The 23,490-nt window shown below is 40.1% G+C and overlaps 1 protein-coding gene across 13 annotated transcripts in view; it reads left to right on the plus strand.

Moving 5' to 3' along the window:
• DGKI (diacylglycerol kinase iota) overlaps positions 1 to 23,490 on the plus strand; it is a 376,792-nt gene that overhangs the window by 255,979 nt on the left and 97,323 nt on the right. For all 13 annotated transcript variants that reach the window (XR_012490351.1, XR_012490352.1, XM_074315319.1 and 10 more), the window contains one exon: positions 9,725 to 9,825. Coding sequence is in view for 11 of the 13 variants with exons in the window: in XM_074315319.1 (XP_074171420.1) it covers positions 9,725 to 9,825 (101 nt within the window). In the remaining 2 variants the exon portion in view is untranslated. The remainder of the gene's footprint in view (positions 1 to 9,724; positions 9,826 to 23,490) is intronic.

Below are 23,490 nucleotides of genomic sequence, written 5' to 3' on the forward strand. Positions count from 1 at the left end.
GTTTCCACCTAATTGGCTATATTGCTGGGTTGGAAAGGAGAATTGAGTTTAGAGGACTCTCTGCTTTGTTCTCCTTGGATTTCTGACAAGGAAATATGGGGTATTGGGAACACACCTGTGCGACAAGTGGGGCCATAGTTTTCCACCGGCTGTAGATTGATGAATAGGAGATTTGTGATGCCGTATCTCTCTCCAGAGCCAAATATAGCGCCACTGAGTATTCCAGACCTTGGCAAGCCATTGTCAACCTGGAGGGTTGTCAAAATGTAACGGTGAAAAAAATGTCAAAATGTAACGGTGAAATTCCTCCCTCATTTCCAGCAAAGAAAGTCAATTTCTTCATTGGTTGCAAATCAGATCAGCATATTACAACAGCTCGTAATTGCTAAGCCAAGTGGAGATTTTTAGCATTTTAAATAGCAAATAAACATGAATTTTTTTGTTGTTGTTGTTTTGTTTTTTGGATGTATATACAAATTGAAACCTGAAATGAAAAGAATGTCTTTCTTTCTGCTCATGTAAGATCTGAGCCATTTAGATGGCTCGGGAGTACACTACCCTATTATGTCTCATTGGTTCAATCCCAATGGTTTCTTACTCCTGGAAGTAGTGATGAGTGGTCCTCTCTACAACCAGAACAGCAAAAGAATTCTCGCTGCCATTGCAACTTACGTGACTAAAAGTAGCTCATGTTAGTGTTTTATGATGGCATCTGTAGTCATTTTTAGTAACCAGAAAACCTCCATTACATGGAGTTACTTCATAAAGTGGAAATTATTTGGGCTTGCTGTGATGAAAGACGTGGCTTAAGTTCTTTACTTGTCCCCGTTCCACCTGTTCTTAACTGTTCTTTATCTCAGCAATTTCAATTTGTAGAATTCTACTACGAAAATGCTTGTTCCCTGTACCTCCAATTTCCCTCCTCCTTTATTTCCTGTGATATTTACTTCCATTGCCTTTCATCATGATATTTGTCCAATTTTACTACTCTTTAAGCATAAAAGAGCACAAAAAGAGAGTAAGTGGGAACGTAAGGTCCAAAACTCCTAAATGATTTTTCTAAAAGATTGTCATCCCTAGTTACCAAATTGGCAACTATCAGGGCAGGAGACCACTTTCATGAGATTTAAATCTGTAGATGGTATCTAATGACACATAGAAATTCTTCATTCATGTGAATCGGAAGCAAGCCAGAGAATCAACTCCATACATGAGGGTAAGACACCAATAACAGAATTATGCATATTCCGTGATAATGCATCAGCATTGGGATTACTTCTTATTTATGGGCGTTAGTAATGAGAATCAATTTTTCCTTTGAACCAGAGTTTGTTGAATGGGCCCCATTCTGGCTACTGATGTACCTTCTACATCACACATGGTTAAGTGGGATGAAAAATGTAGTCAATTGTCATGACAAATAATTTTTCTCATTGAGATGATAGCAAGTCGACATAGGAAGCAGTAGCTTACCATAGGTTGAAATCCTCATAGTTAGTGCACATCATGGGAGATGGAAAAATAGATATATATAGCTGGGCGACCTGTTCTCGGAGAGCTCATGACAATGGGGGGGCTGGGGCAAAATCATCATGTCAGATCACATTCACATTCCACATTGCTCTCTTTGCAGTGTGACGAGGGCGTGCATGGATATGCAGAGAACATAGTGTAGGTGTGAGATGATAGTCGCTTGGTCTGTGGGGTTTTCAGTGGAGGGGGTAGAGAAGTATACATATTTGAAAGATATTTAGAGGAACATGAACTGCACTGGAGAGAAAGAAGGAGCAGATGGAAATTTTGTTGAGAACCCAGGAGAGTGTTTGGAACTGAAATCCAAGAAAAAAGAGCTTCCAGGAGCAGGAAGTTAACCCACAGCGTGGAATGCTGCTGTGAAGGAGGAATTAGGGTGAGAACTGAGAAGTGAAATTAATATGCGCCGGTAAAAGGAAAGGAGAAAGTCAAGAGACTATGTGATCTTTTGGAAAGAAAACTTTAAGAGTTCAGACATGGCTTAAAAAATAAATCTGTGACTCTGGTACAGGAACGTGTAACATTAAGTATATGTGGGGTGGTTCTACATAAATGTCTCAGAACTAGATGACTGAGTCACTAAGTGCTATGAAATTCACTGCCCCCCAAGGAAAGAAGTGGTCAGGAGAATTTGACATATTGATCAAGGCTATTGGCTTGTTTCGTTTCCTTTAAAGCAGCAATGATGAAACTGCTATACCTGTTCAGTTACTTTGCAAAGCCACCGAGTGAAGCCACTCCTAGTTCTTTCTTCATCTTTACTTCTCTGTTAAGTGGTGGGAACATGACACCCAGCAGAAGAAACTGTCTATAATAACTGCATACTAATTTCACTCTACTACATATTCATTTATTACAGTTTCAGAAGCATAAATATTTATTAGAAATTTCAATGGAAACATGAAAATGTGCAGCATGCCAGTGGGTATTTGAAAATCTTCAGAAAATTTTAAAACGATGCTTTGTTTCAACCAATGGCATAAAAAGGTTTTCGCTCTTTGGTACTTACAGTCCATTTAAAATATATTAGCCATTGAGTCAGCAAACGTTTCTTTGATACATGTCCAGTTCTGGTGCATAAAGTTTACATTCTTTTGCCATTAGTGTTTGTGGCTGATAGTTTCAGTGACTTAAAACCCAGAGCTGACCCAAATAATAGAGAAAGGCACTATGGAGAGAGAGAGAGAGATTTAGATGCATTAGAAAGACTTTACAAATGCTTAAGGCAATCGAAACAAAGAATAGGGTAACTCTATCTTGTACGTCACTCCTGGACGAGGATCCAGTAGAGACTGAACAGCTGTTTGAAGGTATAATCATAGAGGAATATAGAATCAGATGGCATAGGAATTATTGAGTTAGATAACATCTAGGATCTCTCCCAACCTTAAAATGCTTGAATTCCATTATGTTGTTGGAGAACTGGAGGGAATAGCTGTCTCAAATAATTTCTAAGTTATGACATATCAGCCACCTCACAAATGAATTCTTGAGAGACCGAGAACTTACTCAACTTCTATCAAGAAAGAATTAACCTTTAAAGGCACTTTCTCTAGAAAAACATGTTGGGTGATGGGGGCTCGTGGTTGACTGCTGCTAATGTGATTTTGGTTTTTATCCTCGGTTCCAAATTCAAAAACTCCTTTACAACTTAATTCAGGTTCCTGAAGCATCGTTCTCTCCTCTAGGTGGAAGATAACGGAACTATGAGAGTTTTGACTCGGCAGGTGTCACAAATCCATTTTAAATCTCTGTTCAGAAGCCTCGATTCAATTTGGTTTTATTGTTCAAAATGTGAAGAGGCCCAGTAGGATGTGTTTTTAGGTAGGTTATAGTCAGTGGCCATTTGAAAATGTCCCATGGTAAATTGGAGCAATTTCTAGGAAGTTGCGAAAGGAAGCCATTGAGTATAATTATTGTTAAATAAGACCCAGCTTGAGAGCTGATGAAATGATGGTGGTGGTGGATGTTTCCGGTTCACTGTTATTTAATTGAAGAAAAGTGTTTTATGACAGTTTACATCCTTTTTAGAAGGGACGTGGACCCTTTGTATGTTCTTTCCTCCTCCTTTCTGAGAATTCCACTAGGATAAGATGCAAGGGATAGAGACAGCGCATAATCCAACATGGATTTCCTTGCAGATCTAAGTGGAAAAAGAAATGGACAGCCAAATCAGGGTTTCCTAGGGGCTCACAAAGAGGAAAGCCTTAGTGAGCAGCTTACAGACACTCTGATGGCAAACTGTGCTAGCGCCTCAGGGCCATGACTTTCTTGCATTTCATTCATTTATTTGTTCGAAAACAGTTATTGTAAACAACACATGTCAGACTCTATTTTAGGTGCTGGAGCTGCAAAGAGAAGGAAGAAAACAGTCTTTCATGCCGTGAACTCACACTAGAAATTAATATTTTAATCAAAGCCCGTTTGTAAAATAAGGACCAGTTCAAATGAATTCTGTTAAAGATTAGTTAGAAGCATACTTTACTGTATCTAGGGTATGACTGGGTAGAATCTCATTTTTATGTTGCTGGAAAGAAATTAAAGCAACTTATTACTACTGTTATTAAATCGGGCTTACAAGGAGAAAGGCAGATAGAATTGTGATGCTTTTCTGCCTTGCAAAGGGAAAACGTTTTTATCTGAGTAATAAATGCATTACATATTTGATGAAAATCATAAAATTCATCATAAAATTCAACGAGTCTACATAGTGAGTGCTTTCAGGGTAGGTCTTACACTGAACCATTTAAGAAATGTTAACGAGAACAGAACATTTACAAGAAAGCAGGCAGAATACTTATATAATTTTAAGGGTCTCCTCTGTACCATGAATTAGGATCTATATTCTTAATGTCTTTCAGTGGAATATTTTGCAAACATCCACAGTCCTCACTTGCACTCTTATGCAATAGACGATTGAAGGCTGTGTAACTCTGCATCTTGTTTCTGTCCCCATGTCAACAGTCTCTCATCCTGCTCAGGTTTGAGATCTACTAACCACGACGTAGAGCTGAGACTCTGGTTTCCGCTATGATCTTATTATCCAGGACTTCATAAAACAATATGGGGCTTGTGGGAATTGAAGAAGCATCAAGATGCTAATAATAGTAACACAACAACAACGATACGTTATGTTTGAACACTACTACTTACCAGGAATGTGTTAACTGCCTTACATGTGTCTTTTCATTCAGCGCTCACTACATTCTCATCATCAGTCTCATTTTTAGATCAGAAACCTTTCGGAGAAGATAGCTTAAGAGTTCACAGCGTCAAACATACTAATTGTGAGAGTTCAGATTGGAACTAAGATGCTTCTGACTGTACATCTTGCTTTAAGTACTGTGCTGTATTGTCTTAGCATTCAGGTGCATTACTGCAAGGTGAGAAGAAGGAATTATGTGGTGTCAACTGTCCGGAAGTGATCCTGGGGAACAAAAGCACCCAGCTCATCCCCTCTGCCTATAAAGAGTGTCCATACAGAAGAGACTGGAATGTGAGGAGTCTGTTATCAGTCTGAGAGAAACAGTGGACAGTAAAGAAATTGGTTGAAAGAATGAAGTTGGAAGATATAAGGGAGGGACGTGACCCGAATGGATTGAAAGTCTACGCAGGGCCAAGTTTTAAAACTGGTGGCATAACCTACAGGAGAGGAGAGAGTAATGAGAGTTAGGTGTCAGTGGAATAGCAGTGAGTATCCTGGGAGTTGTCTCGGTGGCAGTTTGCTTTCCTTCCCCCAACACCTCAGGGAAAAGATGTACGGAATGTGGATAAGGGAAGCTGTGTTCTGGAGATTCTGGAGGCCCGTGGGAGTGACAGTTCTCGAGGAAGTCTCCATGGGGGACAATTGGAAGTTCAGTTCAGAGCCATGAACTTCCATTCAGTACGAGAAGCTCAGTCTTGAGGTTTCAGAGGAAATTCGTGAGAAGATGACACTGCCCAATTTCAAAGGTCGTTCACAGATTGCTGGGGTTCCATGGACCCCTAATACAGAGCTTAAATCAACATAGGAGTAGCTTGTAGTAGACATTGGCACAGAGGTAAATTTATTTTTACCCAGGTGATTCGTCTCTTCCATGCTCTACTAACTTTCGTGGCAAAATTTAATTTTAGAAAGCGAATGGCGGTGCTATTCCCCAGGCTCCGAGGGACACCTTTGTCATCCTCCACTTCCAGTCAGCCGTTCATGTGACACTAATATATTTTGACGCAAAAGGACACAGCTGAATGACTTGGCTTTCATTTCATCTCTGTACTTTTTCTTCCCCATAGTCTAGGTGTCTGTTTCCATGTTATTGATTGGCCTGTCAAATACCACATGGGAGAAGATGCAGGAGAGTAATGCGCCAGCCAGGGTAGGCAGTGTTCCCCAGAGGAGGCCCAGCAGCTTGTCAGAAGTGTCTAGGGAGGCTCCTATATACACCTTACACGCCTTCGAGTACCTGGCATTAGCAGATGCTGTGGTTTATTAGGCACAATCTTATCTAGGAACAGAATCTTCAGAATAATAATTATATTGATAATAGCTAATATCTGTTGAGCACTTAAAATGCGCCAGACATTTTTCTAAGCATATCACCTGTATTGACTCATTTCACTCTTATAAGATCCCTGTGAGGTGAATACTGTTATTATCCCTTTATCCATGTGGAAACTGAAGCACAGAATTTCCTGATTAACCAGTAAGTGGAAAAACATTGCTTCACATGTAGGTGATCTGACTTGGAGTTTGAGCTGCCAGTTTGCTGAGCTGCCTCCTGTAGCTACTGTTTACATCGGGGTCCAGAATAATGCAAAGGGGTTTTCCATCATGGACTCTCTGATTGAATTGCTCTCAAATTCGCTGATGGGCCTCATCTGGGGCAACATTTGGTAGCAGACCCAACACGAGGTCCCCTACTCAGAAAACAGGGTTTAAGCAAATTCCTGCTGGTGTTGGCAGAAGGGGGGAGCTGAGAGCAAGATAGTGAATGTGTAGGAAGGTGGATGGGAGAGTGACAAGTGGCTAGTGAGAGTCTCCATTTTCTTCCAACTTGCTGAGCTGGCCATTCTGGAGATAAAGTGAGATAATATGTGGATTCATTTGGGATCTGGAAAGTTCTGTTCGAATGACAGTTCCTGTTGTACATCTATGGTATGCTTCCTGTAAGTCAGGTGGGAGGCCGAAGCCGTGGTTCAGGAAGCAACAGTGTGTAGTTGGAATTCATGGACACGCATAAGAAGCTGGGAGGTAGAAGCATGTGGACAGCGATGGATGTGGAAAAGGTGGTACACACTGGTTAGCCAATGGGGAGCTCCCTGGGGGAGGGGTACAGACTGGTCTGCAGTCATTCTCTGAATCCTATTTCCCACTGTACCACTACTGCTGGGGTCTCGATACCTCCAGCCACTGGAGAAGACCAGGCTCCCTGCCAGTAGATCTTCTGTTATCTCACATATTGTTTCAGGAGAGATCTTTCTACCTCTGTCTTCCCCGGTCTCCCATGACAGAGTAGATAGGCCACACATTCGATGGCTCCTGCTACACTTGCAAGAAAGTATTTGCTAATTACAGTCTATGCAGGTCGCTGGAGTGAACTTGAAAATAAAAACATCAGACCATTCTTAATTTCTCAATAAGCATTTGGTACGAACATTGTATGGTCACTCTGTTCACTGAATTCCTTCCTGTCTATTCACATCTAATACCTAACACTCTGCTAGAATTCCTAGTTTTATTCTTGTTGTGAGTTATTGATTACCTACATATTGACCTACTTTTAAAGTAATTATATTATTTTTCTAAAAATGATAAAACCCAATGTAAAAGAATCCTCAAATCTCCTCACGTGGAGATAGCCACTTGGGACCAGCTTGTTGAACATTCTCTCCAGACATTTCTCAACACCTACAAACTCCAAGATCCCACAATTTACATGAAGGAGATTCTGCCATATATAATTTCCCTTGAACTTTTTCACTTAACAGTATGTTATCATCAGACTTTCCTCTAAATAAACATAGACCTACATACTCATTTGTAATATTTGCTCTGCATTCTCTTGTTTGAATGTACCACAGTTTACTTAACCATCCCCCAGTTGATTGCTTATTGATAAAGAAAAGAGTCTGAGCCCTACATAGAGATCTTCTGAGTGACCTGACTCTGTAATCCAGGCTCTATGGCTTTGCCGTCAAACCCATGGGAATCTTGGCATCATATAGTATGAGGAGCAGGAAACTGATGAGTGAAGAGTCCAAGACTGCTCTCAACTGTGCCTCTTAGGAACTATGTGACCATAAAATCACTTTCTGTTTCTGAACCTGCTTTCCTATCTGTAAATGATGGTGGGGGTATGCGTGATGTTTAAGGTCTGTCCTACTAATTACAAATAAGGTGTCCAGCCATACCTCCCATCACGACTCAAATACGCATGTCAGCATTATTTAGCAATGCCGGTCAGTGTCCAGTCCAGTGCCCAGTACCGAGTGGGCACCTGATAAACACACTTGGCTGAACGAACCAATGCAACTATTGAATCTGTTTCTCAGCTTTCCCTCAGAAACATCCATCTTAGGGTTTTGTACTGGCTTTCTTTTTAATCCAGTCAACCTTGGGTATTTTTATCTGTCTGCCATCTTTCTTTAGACTTTGTGCACATATATCTAAATCTGTGTGTGTGTGTGTGTGTGTGTGTGTGTCTGTGTGTGTATTGGGGGGGAACTATGTATGGCTGTGCACATATGTATCTGAAGTTGGATGTATAAGTGTTTTTTGGGGGTGAATAGAGTGGGAGTCTATATAAAGGAAGTCACTATACTTTGCCCTAAAATGAGGTTTTAGACAAAGATAATTAGATTATTTTTCTCTCCCTCTTCCCAAGTTGCAATGAAATTAAATGTGTGTGTGGGGGGGGCGGGGGCGGAGGGGGATGGTGTTTGAGATGGCAGTAGCAGTATTCTGACAATATTTTAAACGTATCACTCCTTTCTTCCATCCTTCTTTCTTCTCTCCCCTCCTCACCTCCCTCCTTTCTTCCCTCCATTCTTCCCTTTCTTACCTCCCTCCCTTCCTTCTTTTTTCCTTCCTTCTCTTTCCCTCTTCTTTTCCCTTCCTTCTTTCTCTCCTTCCTTCCTTCTTTCTCTCCTTCCTTCCTTCCTTCCTTCCTTCCTTCCTTCCTTCCTTCCTTCCTTCCTTTATTCAAATGAATTGATGAGTAATGCTATTCTTTCTACTTTACTCAGTTGTGACTTTTATCCCGTAATATAAGAAAAGAGAAACAATCCTCTATTGCTTATACCAGTGAGATCTAAGTATAAGACAATATCAAGGACAGGTGGGGATTGTGTTATATTAATATATTGAAGAACTATATTGATCTATAGTGGTGATGATGAAAATTAAATTGTTTTTACTCAACTAATTCCCATAATTAAACTATTTTGAAAATATTAGTTAAGAACATCCAAGGAATCCAGGTAAAGTTGTGAAAATGAACAGGCTGCTTCAGAAAGGTTGGTTCTACTCCTTTCCTTGTTTCATATTCTGAACCAACTAGTTTGGATTGAATTCTTTTCAAATGAATTATATGCATCATTCATTTCCTAAAGAAAGTATACTGTATGTATTCATTTTTTTTTTCATTGTGGGGTGCTCTGAGGCACCATCACAGGTAGTGTTTATTGTAATATGTTCTGACTGAGAAGGGCTCTCAGAGACCGTTAGGGTGTGCAGGGCTATTTCCATCTCAGTCCTATGCTTTCTGGATTCCTGGTCTGCTTTTTTTTTTTGTCTCTTCTGAGGGTCATGCTGCCATGTTTGGCTGTTGCGGCATATTTGCCGACAGCAGTTGTTTAGAGCTCTGTGCCACTTCTCACTAGTTCAGATTCACTGCGTGTAATTTACTGTGGAACTAAACATATAATTGTATTAGAACTTTTAGTAAGTTAATAGCAAAGTTGATACGAGTGGTCTCCAGGAGCTTTTTCTGCTTATTTCCATGTTCTTACCTAAATTCCAGAAACTTGTGGTTTCTGGAGAAGTATTCTCCAGATAATTGCTGTGGTCTGGTAAAGAACCCACAGTTCTGGTTTGAACGTGAACTTTTTCTTCTAAGCGTGAAGAGAGGATATCGCCTTTACTCCCTCCAGGTGCATGTAACTCCCAATTCCACTCTCATTCATGTCTGACTGTGTGGTTCTTGTTTTGCAGTCCCCAGTCTGTTCCAGACCGCCTGAGGATCCGAGTGAACAAAATCAGTTTGCAAGACTACGAAGGCTTCCACTATGACAAAGAGAAACTCCGGGAAGCTTGTAAGTTGCTAGGTTTGATGGTTAGACTCCTCTTGTGTCTGAAAACCATGGTCAGAGAGATGACCAAGGGAAGGGTAGGAACTCGGGAATCCCAAGTGATGGTACATGGGCTGAAGAAAATGGAACTGGAAAAGGAAAGCAGAGAAGAAAATTATTCTTCTCAAGATGCCAAGTGAGGGTCTCTTGGTTTATGAACCACATTAGTCTCAGGTTTACCTGAAATGAGAAAGTGGTAAGTTGGTGACACCACATGGTAGAGTAACATCTAGAAAACTCTTGAGCAGCATAAGTGTCTTCCTGGAGCCAGCATTACAAACACTGTCCTCATTCTTCATGCAGGTGTGACAAAGTTATCCATGAAGACGTGTCCTACACTTCTAGCTATTTTGTGTTTGTCTGATAGCAAAGAACGGCCCACAGAATACTCCGTGTCATGATAAAGTGATTCATTGAGGATGAGGTGCCTTTGTTTCTGAAATCTTAAATCCACTCAATATATGAATTACTTCTCAGTGTTCATACTTTCCATATACTTCTTTAAATATAGAACTCATGTTTAGTTTACCCCATCTGTCATTCAGTATTTATTGGGCACTTTTTACATTCCAGCCACTATTTTAGATCCCTGTCTATATCATGATATATGAGATAACTGGGTAAAGGAGGCCAGATGATATTAAGACCACAGGTGTGCTAGATGTTAGGGTCCTGGGCTCCTTCATAATTGTAGGGGCCAATAGTCAAATGCAATCAAGGCCAGTGCCCAAGGGCACAGGCAGGGATGCCAATAGAAAGATGTTTCATATAGAACCAGAGATTTATGAATGAAAACTCCAAACTAGCTCCACGCGTGGGCCTGCCTGGAATTGTAGAAGACGCAAATAGATAAAACTGGCAGGAATGGAGTAGGGGAGGTGTTCCTGGGATAATGACTTCCAAACTCTGATTCCCGTACCTATAATGTGGAGCAGGGTTGAGTGGGTGGAAATCCTGAAACCCAGGGACACCATCGGAGTGTGTGCAGGAAACTTCAGATACGGAGGGGGCAGCGAGCAAAGATACGTTTCCACGGTAGTCCTGTCACTGAACCTACCAGGGAATTTTGCATGAAATCACTGCCTCCTCAGCTCCCTCCGCTGCTTCAGCTGCCTCACCCTCTTGGTTCTTTTCCTTCAGCATCAATACCCTGTAGTTTCTCCCTAGTCACTTTGTCCTTCACTCTTCTTTTGGTAGGAAAGTTTGAGGTGGAAGAGGAGCAAAAAGCAGAAAACCTCTGCTGTTCTCCCTCCCATAAATGACAGATTATATTTTCTAATGTAAATGAGATAATAAGTCACAGACTAGCACAAAATCTAATTGAACCCATAACGTGATGGACAGATACATTTGCAAAGGGAGGTGCAGCTACGATGTACATGAAACTGACTTTTAGAGATTACTAATTATAAAAAAAGTATTTTATGTTATTTCTCATTTCAAACTTCTGAAGAAATAGTTTAAACAATATTTGAAAACTGAAAAAAAAGAATGGATTTCATGTTAGTAATATTTTTAGCCTATCATCAATTCTGAAGAATGTCAGTTGGGAGTGGAGAAGCATTTCGAATTTTTGGCTAAACTGGGATTTGAGGCTTATCTGTAGATTTCAATGATCTGTTCTATCTTTTCTGTGCGTTATCTGTCCACCATTGCCAGAGGTAGTTGTGTTTTGAGTTTTTACAAGAAGATGACATTTTCTGGCAGGTGTTTTTCTCATCACATCCTATGTGATAAAACTTATGTGTGAAGAAACTTCCCATATCAAATTGGGGGAGATGACTTGGTATAAATATAAATCCAACAAACTCAGCAGTGTCTTTGAGACCCAAAAGAAATAAGAAACACTCAAAGAGGGAACCAAGGAGTTATATCTTTCTCAAGATTTGGGTTTGAAGAAAACAATGTATTAATTAGAAGTAAAGGTGGCCAACACAGTCATTCTACTTTTAATATATGGTGATTATGTTTCTTTTTTTTTTAATTAAAGTTGATTGGTGTGACAATTTTAGTAAACTTATGTAGGTTTCAAGTGTACAATTCTGTAATACATCATTTATATATCACATTGTGTGTCCACCACCCAGAGTCAGTTCTCCTTCCATCACCGTATATTTGATCCCGTTTACCCTCATCTACCACCTCCTCCCCGCTTACCCTCTGGTAACCACTAAACTATTGCCTGTGTCTATGAGTTTTTGTTTCTTTGTTTGTCTTGTTCCTTTGCTGCTTTCAGTTTTATATCCCACATAACAGTGAAGTCATACGGTTGTCTACTTTTTCTGTCTGACTTATTTCACTTAGCGTAATAATCTCAAGATCCATCCATGTTGTCACAAATGGCACTATTTCATCTTTTTGTATGGCAGAGAAGTATTCCATTGTGTATATATATACAATAGTGATGACGTTTCTAACCTATAGTTGCTCAGGAAAGTTTGCCCTTTGGGTTATTATTTGTTTCTTACTCACCCCCATTCTTTCACTGAGGTCCAACATGTAGCTGAGCTCAGATTCATGGGAAAACTGGCAGAGCTCACATTGAGTCTAAAAGCAAAAATCAATTCAAGTCCATACATGATATACATGCCAAAAAACAGATACATGATTTCAGAAGCACAAATTAAATGAAATGCATCTAGATGGGTTCATCTAGATAAAAGGAATTCTAGGCAGACACTCTGACCGGCATCTCAGAAGAACAAAGGGAGTGAATGTTCTTCGGTCATTTATTTATTGTGAACATTCAAAATGCAAACTGGAGCAGGACCGCGTTGCTGGGTTTTAAAAAGTAGTTCTGTTTCTCAGTAATATACCACGTGATTCATCTAGGCAGCACGGGCTGTTTGCCATCACTGTTTAATAGAATCTTGCTCATGGGGCTGGGTCATTATTCATATGAGATTACAAATCGAATGTTTGTTGTCTAACAAAATCTTGCTTCTGTCTGTAAGGCAGGACTCCATGGTAATTACAGGATGACAGCTCTTTTAATTGCCCTGCTTATTTTAGCGTAGAAAAAGATGACTGCTATTTCACATACTTTGCATCCCCCTTTCATTTAGCCCCAGGTCACCTGGTGGGCATTCCCCCTAAAATAATAATACAGAAAGGGTTAGTCTTTGCCAGTCCCCCCGTCAGCCCCCCCATCAGCCCCTGCTGGTGAATTTCAGACTTATTGAAAGGAATTAGCGTCTTAGTCACTGGATTTATGAATTATTAACCCTCAAGATAATGGTTACGATGACTAAGGGAAGAAAGTCTATTCAGCTGAAGAGGTAGAAAATGAAGAGAAAGTGACCTTGTTTAAAAAAATTCTTAAAGTAAATCAATAATAATGACAGCAGAAACTCACTCTTATAATCTGAATAAAGTATACAAATGAGCACATAATAAAGCATGTAATCATACAGTTGTCAAAGACGGGCTGCCCCCAAATGATCCCACAAAGAATATTGATTATTTTGAATTAAAGTTACTTACTTAAGAAACTACCAGAGCAAGAAAAATACTGAGCTCTCTGTACCCCTCAAAACAGGAGATAAATCTCCCAGCTGAGAGGTACCTTCCTTGCACTTGGAGGCAGAGAATTCCCTTGTCATTAGAATTGAAAAACCCAGAGCCAAAGAGTCTGTACAAATAAACCTTATTGCTTCTTTATGAGTTTACTACCCAAGCCCAAACTTTGTTCGGATTCGTCAATAATGAATACCCAGACCTTGCTTAGATTCCTTTCTAATGACACTAACTTATTTTTTTATCCCGTCAATTCCTTCACAGATTTATTGTTTCTTTGTCTAAAAAGTATAAATAGGTATCTGATGCAATCATTTCTTTGAGCCTCATTTTATGATCTGTGCATGATATTACAACTACCCATGCACACAAATTAACTTGATTTTTCTCCTGTTAATTTAGCCTCGTGTTAATTGTATTATTTTGTTGTTAGTCCAGCTGTAAGAACTGAAGAATGGTAGGGGGTTGAGGTTGGGAATTTTTCCCTTTCCCAATATAGTCTAGGCAAAGGATAATTAGTTTTGAAAATCTTGTTATATTTCTAACTTGAAAATAGTTTCACTGATACATGGCATAGATTTTTTATATCTAGAATAATTTGATACTGGCCATGACTTAAGTCTATCCCATGTAAGCTGGATAAAGTTTACTTCCAGCATTAGCCTACCCAGGATTTCTGAATTGCTATGTTAATTCATACAAGTCTAGGGCTTAAAACAAAAAGCAAAAACCAGTTTAAACAAATTAAAAACTGGTGGAGCCTATAAAGATAGAAGGGGACTAACATTTGTTGTATAACCAATACAGCATTCAGCAACCCTTTTACGTACATTAGCTCAGTATAATGGATGTTACCTCGATATTTATACTACATACCTATATACCGTATAACATGTAATATCTCAGTCTGTTATTCTCTGGTAAAGACTAATGATATTAGGATTGCCTTAATGGAATTTCCCTGTCTTTTGTTTACTGACTTAGAAGAGTCAGAAATGATTGGTTCTGAATCTCAGTTGCAACCTTGACAAAGTAATTCATTTCTCTGGTGACCAAATCTCTCATCTCTAAAATGAGAATATAATTGCAACCTCATAGAGTCCTGAGGGTTAAATCTAATGTTGTATATGGAACCCCTGGAGCGAATCAGACACATAAGCATATTCTCCGAAAATGGTTGCCATGATTGTGGTGGTTGCTATTGCCAAAGAAATGCTACGGTCACGCCACTCCTCAGTTTCAGGGCCGGAAGTCAGGCTCAGAGCAGCTGACCTCTTCTACACATAGCTCTCCCTTCAAGGTGCATTCAAAAACAGAATGGAAAACACTGATAAATATAATGGAACGATTCGGGGGAGAAAATATGAGTAATCATTCCATTTACTTTTGTTGTGTCTACTAGTACAAGGGATTGCTATGATAGCAAGGTATGAAACCTCTGACACATGTAAACACTGAATGGCTGTATTTAGTGATCTGGCCAGATATCAGCCAATTCCATTTCTTAAGTTTTAATAGTCTTATAATTGTGTCCCCTGCTGTCCATCACTGAATTTTTTTTTTTTAAAGAAAACCTTTTTATTTTGGAATAATTTTAGATTTACAGACAAGTTGCAAAGGTACTACTGGGGGTCCCTTGTTATGCTCCCTTAGCTTTCCCCATTGTTAAACATTTTATACCATGGTACCTTTATCAATGAAACTGATATTTCTTTCTTGCTATTAACCAAACTCTGGACTTTCTATTCCAGGATCCAATCTAGGACATCACTTTGCATTGGGTTGGCATGTTTCCCAAGTCTTCTCTGGCTTGTGACAGCTTCACAGTCTTTCCTTTGTATTATTATTATTTTTTTCTTTTTCATGACCTTGATGGTCTTGATGAATACTGGCCAGCGATTCTGTAGAATATGCCCTGATCTGGCTTTATCTGTTGTTTTACTCTTAATTAGACTGGAGTTATGGGTTCCTGGAAAGAATACTGCAGAGGTGACGTACGCTTCTTATCCCATCTTACCTGGGGGGTTATCTGATACCCACATGACATCCTGGTGATGGCAGCCTGGTCACTTGATTAAGGTTGTATTTGCTAGGTTTCTCCACTGTCACGTTACTATTTTTTCCCCCTTCCCCTATGCTGTTCTTTGTGAGTGAGTCACTAAGTCCAACCCATCTTCACACTGAGGAGAGGGAGATCACTGGATTTTGCATTGTTTCCAATTTCCATATTTGACCTCAATTTAATAAATATGCAAAAAATGTGGAGCCATTCACTCATTGATGCATCCATGCTTCCAAAACTATACATTTGTGTCAATTCTATGCTAGATACCACGCTAGATGCTAGGCATTGAAAGATGAAACTGGGAATCTAGCATTACAATATCATTTATTCAGTACACATTTATTGAGTGATTACTCTGAGCAAACAGTGATGAGAAAAAAACAGAAATCCCAACACAGAAATAGCCCCAGATTTGCTGGAGCTTACTCTTGTGATGATGACAACGCTAGGGTTATGGGAACACTATGTACCTATTTTTCTAGCAAACATCACTTAAATGGAATATATAAGCAAGGGTAAGAAAAGCTAATCTAACCTCTCATTAGTTGTATGACCTTGGGTAATACACGTATCCTTTTCAGGCTTTAGTTGCCTTCTCTGCTAACTGCAGTTGTGAAACGTGCTATTTCCTCAGAACACACTATATTATAATAAATCCTTAACCCTATGTAGATAGAAATTTACATAGAATTAAAAATTTTTCCTCCTGAAGTGCTTCCTTAGTAAAGTTTTTAAAACTCCAGCATCACTCATTATAATGAATGCAAGCATTGGAAAATTGTGTAAGTGCATTTTGCTTCATGACTTTGCTAGAAACACTGATTTTTTTTTTTCTATCTATTGCTTCATCTAAAATTGAATCTTTCCCCCTCATTTACTAAGTTGACAACCGTGCTATTCAGTAGAGATTAGATCTCGTTTGCTGGAGTTTGGCCTTCCATTTTGCAATCTGAGTGAAATGATACCAGTCTGTCCTCCGAAGGGTTCTGTCCATCCCTTTGTGAGTGTGTTTATGTTGATTCTTATTTTCACAAGTTCACATTTACCTGAGTTTGTGCTTAGTTTGTTTACTGTTATTCTCTATCTTTTGTCTGTATCTTATATTTATTTTTTAATTAAAAATGTAATAATAAATAACAACAATAATAGGTAATGTAGTGTGCTATTACTGTGAGCTAGGAAATGTCTTAGCCTTTCTATACATTGTCATTCTCCCAACATCTCTGTGTGATAGATAACACTGTTATATCCATTTTACATAGAGAGCAACTGAGACACAGAAAACTTAAGGAAACTGTCCAAAGGCCTGGCATTCTGAGTACTTACCTAATCACTATGCTCTCTGTTTCCTCCAAATAGTTCTAATTTTCCTCTATAAAATACCTTTAATAGCACATTTGTTTTAAAATCTTTCCCAATCCCATTTCAAATGCTGTTTTGTGTTTAAACTGACTTTGCCTTAATTTAGCATCCTCTGGTTTCTTGGCCAGGTTTCTGTTTTGGGGCCTCCTACCACCCCCAAATCAATTATTCATAAACTCAACAAGTATTTATTGACCACTTACCGTATTTCTGGTACTATTTCAAGGGACGGGGGTACTGCAAAATGCCCACTGTCATGGAGCTTATATTCCAATGGGAGAGACAGACAAATGAAGACGATAACATAGCAGTAAAGTGCTATAAAGGAAGTAAAGCACAAAACTGACAAAGGATTCCAGTTTGGGGAAGGTGGTCAGGGAGGGGCTTCCTGAAGAGATGACGCATAAGGAGAGGCCTAAGAGTCAAGAAGGAGAGCGGATGTGGATTTCTGGGGAAGGAGTGTCCCCATACAGAGGAACAGTAAGTGCTGAGGCTCTGTGACGCAAGCATCCTTGGAATGGCCAACCAACAAGGAAGTTCATGTGGCTAAAACCTGGTTGGTTGGGTGGAGCGGGGTTGGGAATGATTTTGAAGCTGTAGGAAAAAGCCAGCTCATGGAGGGGGTTCGTAGGCCACGGAGAGAGCCTGGATTTTATTCAGAATGTAATGAGAAGGTACTGGAATTATTTGAAAAGATGTGTAGTACAGGCCTGCATTTATTCTGAATAATTCTAGCTGCTGAGTGGAGAATTGATGGTCGAGTTGCAAAGGTGGAAATAGGGTCACCAGATATCAGGCCAATATGATATTCTAAGTGAGAGGTGAGAGAGGTTGAGGGAGTTGGCAGGAGTAGCAGAGTTTGGGAGAAACAGATGGCCTCTGGGTCTGCTTTGGAGGTGATGCTGGTAGGATCAGAGGATGGATTTGCTGTACTCTGTAAGAGAAAAAGTGACCCGAGGATACCTCCCTCTGAGGTTTTGGCCTCAGCAACTTGGTAAGCAGGTAGGGAAAGTGTCGAAGGCCCAAAGTAGACCAAGAGGAAGCACAGAGTGAGCTAGGACAAAACAGGAGAGCTTGTTGGTTGGAAGCCAAGAGAAGAAAAATGTTTTATAAAACGGGTGACAGCTGTGTCAAGTGCTCCGGAGGGGGTGGAGTAAGAGACATACTAATTGGAGTTGGATTTGGGGAGAGGGTGGTAATTAGTAACCTCATGAGACCTTGCGGAGTGAAAAGTGAATAGAGTAGGTTTGTGTGCAAATGGGAGCCAATGAAACGATTCTTATAGCTTGCTCCTTTGAGGTATCAATCACACTGTAAAGGGAAAGAGAGAAGTGGGTGGTGGCTGAAGAGAGATGTGAAATCAAGGGAGGATTCTTTCTTCCTAATTTGTAAGATTGTACGGCTGTGTATGCTGATGTGTATATACCGACGAGACCAAGCCACGGGAGAGGAAGAACGTGGTTAGGAGAGAGGGAGCCAACCGCAGGAGCAGTGTCTCTGAGGAGGTGGGAATGGGATCTCGTGCACAGTGGGGTGGTGGGGACAGCATCTCCGAGCACCGAGAGGGAAGCACAAGAGTGGGTCCAGATGCAGGGAGACTGGGGGATTTGGTACTAGGGAGAAGCAGCAGTTCTATTCTGATTACTTCCCCAGAGAAACAAGAAGTGAGCCCACCAGTTAACAGTAGGGAAGGGAGGGTCTCGGTGTTGAGGAAGAGAAGAGAAAGTTTGCAATTTGAAGAGCAAGACAGTGAGTGGCCATGTCTAAAGAATTGCTGAGCAGCACTTTAGATATGAATGACTGAATTAATTCACTTTCATAAGCACATAGAGACCAGTCCTTGACTCCTAGGGGGTCCTGGCTTATAAAGGAGTGTGTTCTCTGTCTTCTAACTTCAAAGATTCAGATGCCAGGGAAATATTAGGCTGAGAGATGATGATCTCATTTTTCATATAAATTTTTTGTTGTCCAATTCTTTCTATGATCCAAAGCCTTGCTTTGCCTACAAGAAAATAAGTGCTTCCAGAAAGCTGTGCTGTGGTAGATGCTATGTTAGGACAAGGAAATTAGCCTTTGTTATTTCCGTCCTTCTTTTATTGTTAAAACTTAGCCTTTGGTATTCAGAACAATCAGTTGCAGGTGTATTGTTATGTCTCTGACCAAAGAAAAATTTTTCCTTTTCGTTGGTTTATTCTATGTAAACACACTTACACACATATAATGATGACCAAATTTTACTGCTTATATACCAGCCTTTTCCGTTTTGTTGTTACCCTCCTAGGCTGACAACTCTGGGATAATATCAACTCAGATAGTAGTTAGATTTCTCTTTAAAGACTTTCTTCTAAGAGCCTTGTATAAAAGTTACCTTTATTTATTTTTTATTAGTTTTAGGTGTACAAAACAATGTAATGGACATTTATCATTTACACCCCTCACACAGTGATAACCCCCCCTCCCCCATCTACTGCCCCTCTGACTTCGCATACAGCCATTACATTTCCACTGTCTCTATTCCTAAAGCTGAACTCCACTTCTTGGAACCATATATATATATATATATATATATATATATATATATATATATATATATATATATATATATATATATATATATATATATATATATATATATATATATATATATATATATTAAATTATAGTTGACATTCATTATTGTTCAGCTTCAGCTTTAGGTGTACAGCGCAGTGATCAGGCATCTACACCATCCCTGAGGTGGTCTCCCTAATGAGACAAGTGTCCATCGGATGCCCTACCAAATCTTTACAACATTATTGATTACATTCCCCAAATTGACTTTCGTATCCCCGTGGCCATCTTGTGGTTACCGACTGTGCTTTCTAATCCCCTCCCCTTCCCCCTTATTCATGATGTTAATGTGTGAGGGGTGTGGTGTCAGCCACGGCAGTCATGGCATCATACTTAGTAATTAATGACACCTGGTGATTGCATAGAGCTTCATGGTTCATAGAGGGCTTTTATACACTATCTGCATGCATCACCCCAGCAACACTGAGAAACATTGTCTCCCACAGGGTCACAGAGCTACAACGGCATTTTAATAAGAATTCCCATCTTCTCTCTCCTAATTCAGTACACTTTAGTACACAGCCTTACTCCTTTGTAAAACATACGAGTAGCTGTGCCCTTCCAGAAATATGTTTTTTAAAAGAGTTCGGGACCATAGCTCTTGTTATTGGTTGGGTTTCCTGAAAAACGGACTCTGACACTTGAGTTGTATGTGTAGGAGGTTTGTTGGGGATTCTCCAAGAGGGAATAACAGCTATGAAGAGAGAGGAAAGTAGACAGGGTACAGGAAAAAGTTCAGCTGCAATGCAGTTGCAACAGAAGACTCCCCAGGGACATTTGGATCTTGGATGGCCATTTAGAGTTGCCCAGTTGAGGCAAGGAGTATGGGATCCAGGACAGTCTGCCCCCTGGGAAGGAGCAAACCTTGAGTGAGGCAGCTTCCTTCCTGGAGACGGAAGCTGTGAGCTACCAGCAAGGCCAACACTTCCGACAGCTGAGGGAATGAGGGCCTCAGTGCCACTCTGGACCTGGGTGGGGGGCACTTCAGTTCCGAAAGCATCGTCTTGTCTACGTAACTCAGCACCTGATATTTTAACTAAGCCAGGAAGGTACCACCCACACGTGAAAATCCTTGTGTTCATTCATTCACTTCTTCATTAACAGCTATTTATTGAACACCTACTATGTACCAAGCATTGTTCTAGGTACTGGGGATTAGGCTTGTATGATCAGTAACCTCCAAATTTCTCTCTGTGTATCTTTTGGCCTAACCTCCCTACTATTCCAATTTCAGGGAATTGGAATATAACTTAATTACTTTCTTGAGATGTGTCAGAATTAGCTAAGTAAAATAAAACCTAAAATGTTAATGCTGACCTTTTCTTAAAAGTTCTTTCTAGCATGAACTATTTTCAAGCCAAAGAGTCTCCATGTAGAATGGAATAATTAACATCGGAAACCTAAATGCAAGACTGTTTAAGTTTCGGGCTATTTCTAGCCTAACACCATAGTCAGAGATAACTCCAGTGTTTCATCCTCAACAAGATGGACATTTTTATATACTCTCTCAATTTATCAGTAAAGATATTGAACTGAATAGAACCAAGGACAGAAATATGTGCTAGTCTGAAAATAACCTCTCTACAGATTGACTCAGAAGCACAATTTTATGTGCTAGTTTCACGGGTAAAAGCAGTAGGTCTTTCATCGTGCATATTGGTGGAAACCACTCTTTCATAAGACTTTGTAGGTTTCCTGAATCACTGATCGCTGCCACTCTCCTGGAGTCACTGATAAGCAGAATTTGAGTCCCCTAGGTTGGCAGATGCTAGGGACGTATTTGCTTAAAACTGCCCAATTCCACATCTCTACATGGCAGCTGTCTGTGCATAATTAGTTTACTCTTTTTGCTTCCAGAAAGAGACTTAGGCTCCTTCAGCAGATTTTAGGAAGTCTGTCTGTCATTAATTCTCAACATGTATCCAATCAACTCAGAAATTCAGAGCTGCATGACTAATGTGTCCCCAGCATCTCACTCTTGGTGACCTTGCCCATCACCACACAATGTAATGGACAGTATGATTTTTAAATTGTGAAAGAGATTTCAACCATCAAGTGGTGAGAGACACTAACCATCATTCTGAATAGTTAAGCTTTGGGTACAGTTACGAATCTTTGCTTTTGGATGCATAATATTTCATTTGACTTCCACATTTATTTGGCTGGCCAGGCCGTGGAGCCAAGATTCCAATGTTACAGATAAGTATTTGTTACTTCCTTCCCAAATACTAGAGCACTGGCAGTAAATTATCAGTGGTGGTTCTGCCCTGTGTCTGGGGAATTTTTGCAAATATTAACTTCCCGATAAATGTACCTGGAAAACAATTACATTGTTTTCCAATACCCATTGTCAAGTGTATTCTAGAACCTCACGGTCAAAAGCGACGTTCACATTTAACACTGGGAATGAACTCCAAGGAGTTTTATGTCATTTTCTTGTACCAGAATTTTATTGCATGTGGCATTAGGGATCTTCATTGAAATGGAAACCTTCCATCAAAAATAGAAATTTGCATCATTGTTCGTGAACTTTCATATGAAGTTGGAAGATGATGATATTTCATGGAACTGTTTGATCTGGACCTTTGGTTTTTATTATTTATTAGAAGAGAATCTTGGGCCTTTTGCTGTACTTTCCCCCTGGTTTATCACTGGTAAAATGGGAACCTAATTCATCAGCAATAGGACAAAAGAAAACTCATGCAATTTTGAACATGTTAGCCATGATTGGATTGCATTTTCCATCTGACTCCTTGTATCTTTGTTCAGAAGACTGCTTTAACATCTTTTTTTTTCTGGATTTTTCTCTCACTTCTGCTTTTCTGTTTATCATGTCCTGTATGGTGATGATTGAAAGGAGACAAAGAAAAGGATCTGTCACTAATTCCTAGTTCCTGAGGTGTTGGAAGTTAGGCTTTCGATGGATGTCTGGGAAGTCCTGGCCTCCCCTTTCCTCCTCCTTCCTCTCTCTACTCTTGGTTCTCCAGGCTTGAGAACAGTCTTTCCCCAATGCTGTCTGGAACAACATTCTAACATTCTAATGCAGAGACCCCTTTCAGATATTTTAGGTGTTATCAGATGTTTTTGAGACATTTATCAGTGGTCTTTGTCATTCATCATTACGAGGGCCACTTTCTTTTATATTCATTATCCGCCCTTCTCTCTCTCTCTCTCTCTCTCTCTCTCTCTCTCAGTCTCAGTCTCAATCTTTCCTGCCTTCTTTGATTTCCTGCAGTCTCTCTAGCTCAGCAGGCCTCCGTTCACTGTGCTATGAGGCAAGTTCGAAAAAGGTTGTAACTGCCGTGGCCACTGTAAACAATTCCTTCTCGCCGTGGACTTCATCATGGAGTTCATTCTGTGACTTTAATATCTCTCTGATATGTTTCTCCTTTCTTATCTTTACTGCCACTTCTTTATTCCAGACCTCACCACTGCTCACCTCATACTCTGCTATGGCCCCCTAACTCTCCTTCTTGCCTCTCACCTCGTCTGCCAGTCCTTTGTCTTCCACTTCTCTGCCAGGGATTTTTCTAAGTTGTTGTCAAAGAAAAACTGCACTGGAAATGAAACAGGTGAGGAAGGCTTTATTCGAGACGACTGCCATAGGAAGGAGGAAGCGAACTCACCTCTGCTGTAACAACAGGCGGGAGAATGTTTAAGCACTGGAGTGAGTGAGAAGGAAAATAGTGGAGGACAATGTGGGGGAGGTTAGTCAATGTCATTGATTAGGCTATCTGTGATTGCTCATTGTCACTTTAGGCTCCTGTCCAGTCCTAGAGACTGGAAGATAGGGGCAGTATCTTCCTTGAGTGATTATATTTCAAAGGGGTAGCTCCCAGCTCACTGAGAAAAACATTCCCTGGTTGTCAAACTGGCAACTGGCTGAAAAGATATGCATCTCATAGGGGACAGAGAAAACATTTACAATTGAAACTCTTCTGAAGTAAATATTCTTAAGAAACGGGGAATTGGGCCTCTAGTCAGGAAGAAACCTATCTAAAAATTGAGTCAAGCAAAGGGGAACAGTAAGGCCTTCTTGGTTAATGTGAGTCTGAAACCTTCCTCTTGTGTTGGAA

Source organism: Rhinolophus sinicus, linkage group LG11, assembly GCF_036562045.2.
Source record: "Rhinolophus sinicus isolate RSC01 linkage group LG11, ASM3656204v1, whole genome shotgun sequence".
NCBI classification, from domain to species: Eukaryota; Metazoa; Chordata; class Mammalia; order Chiroptera; family Rhinolophidae; genus Rhinolophus; species Rhinolophus sinicus.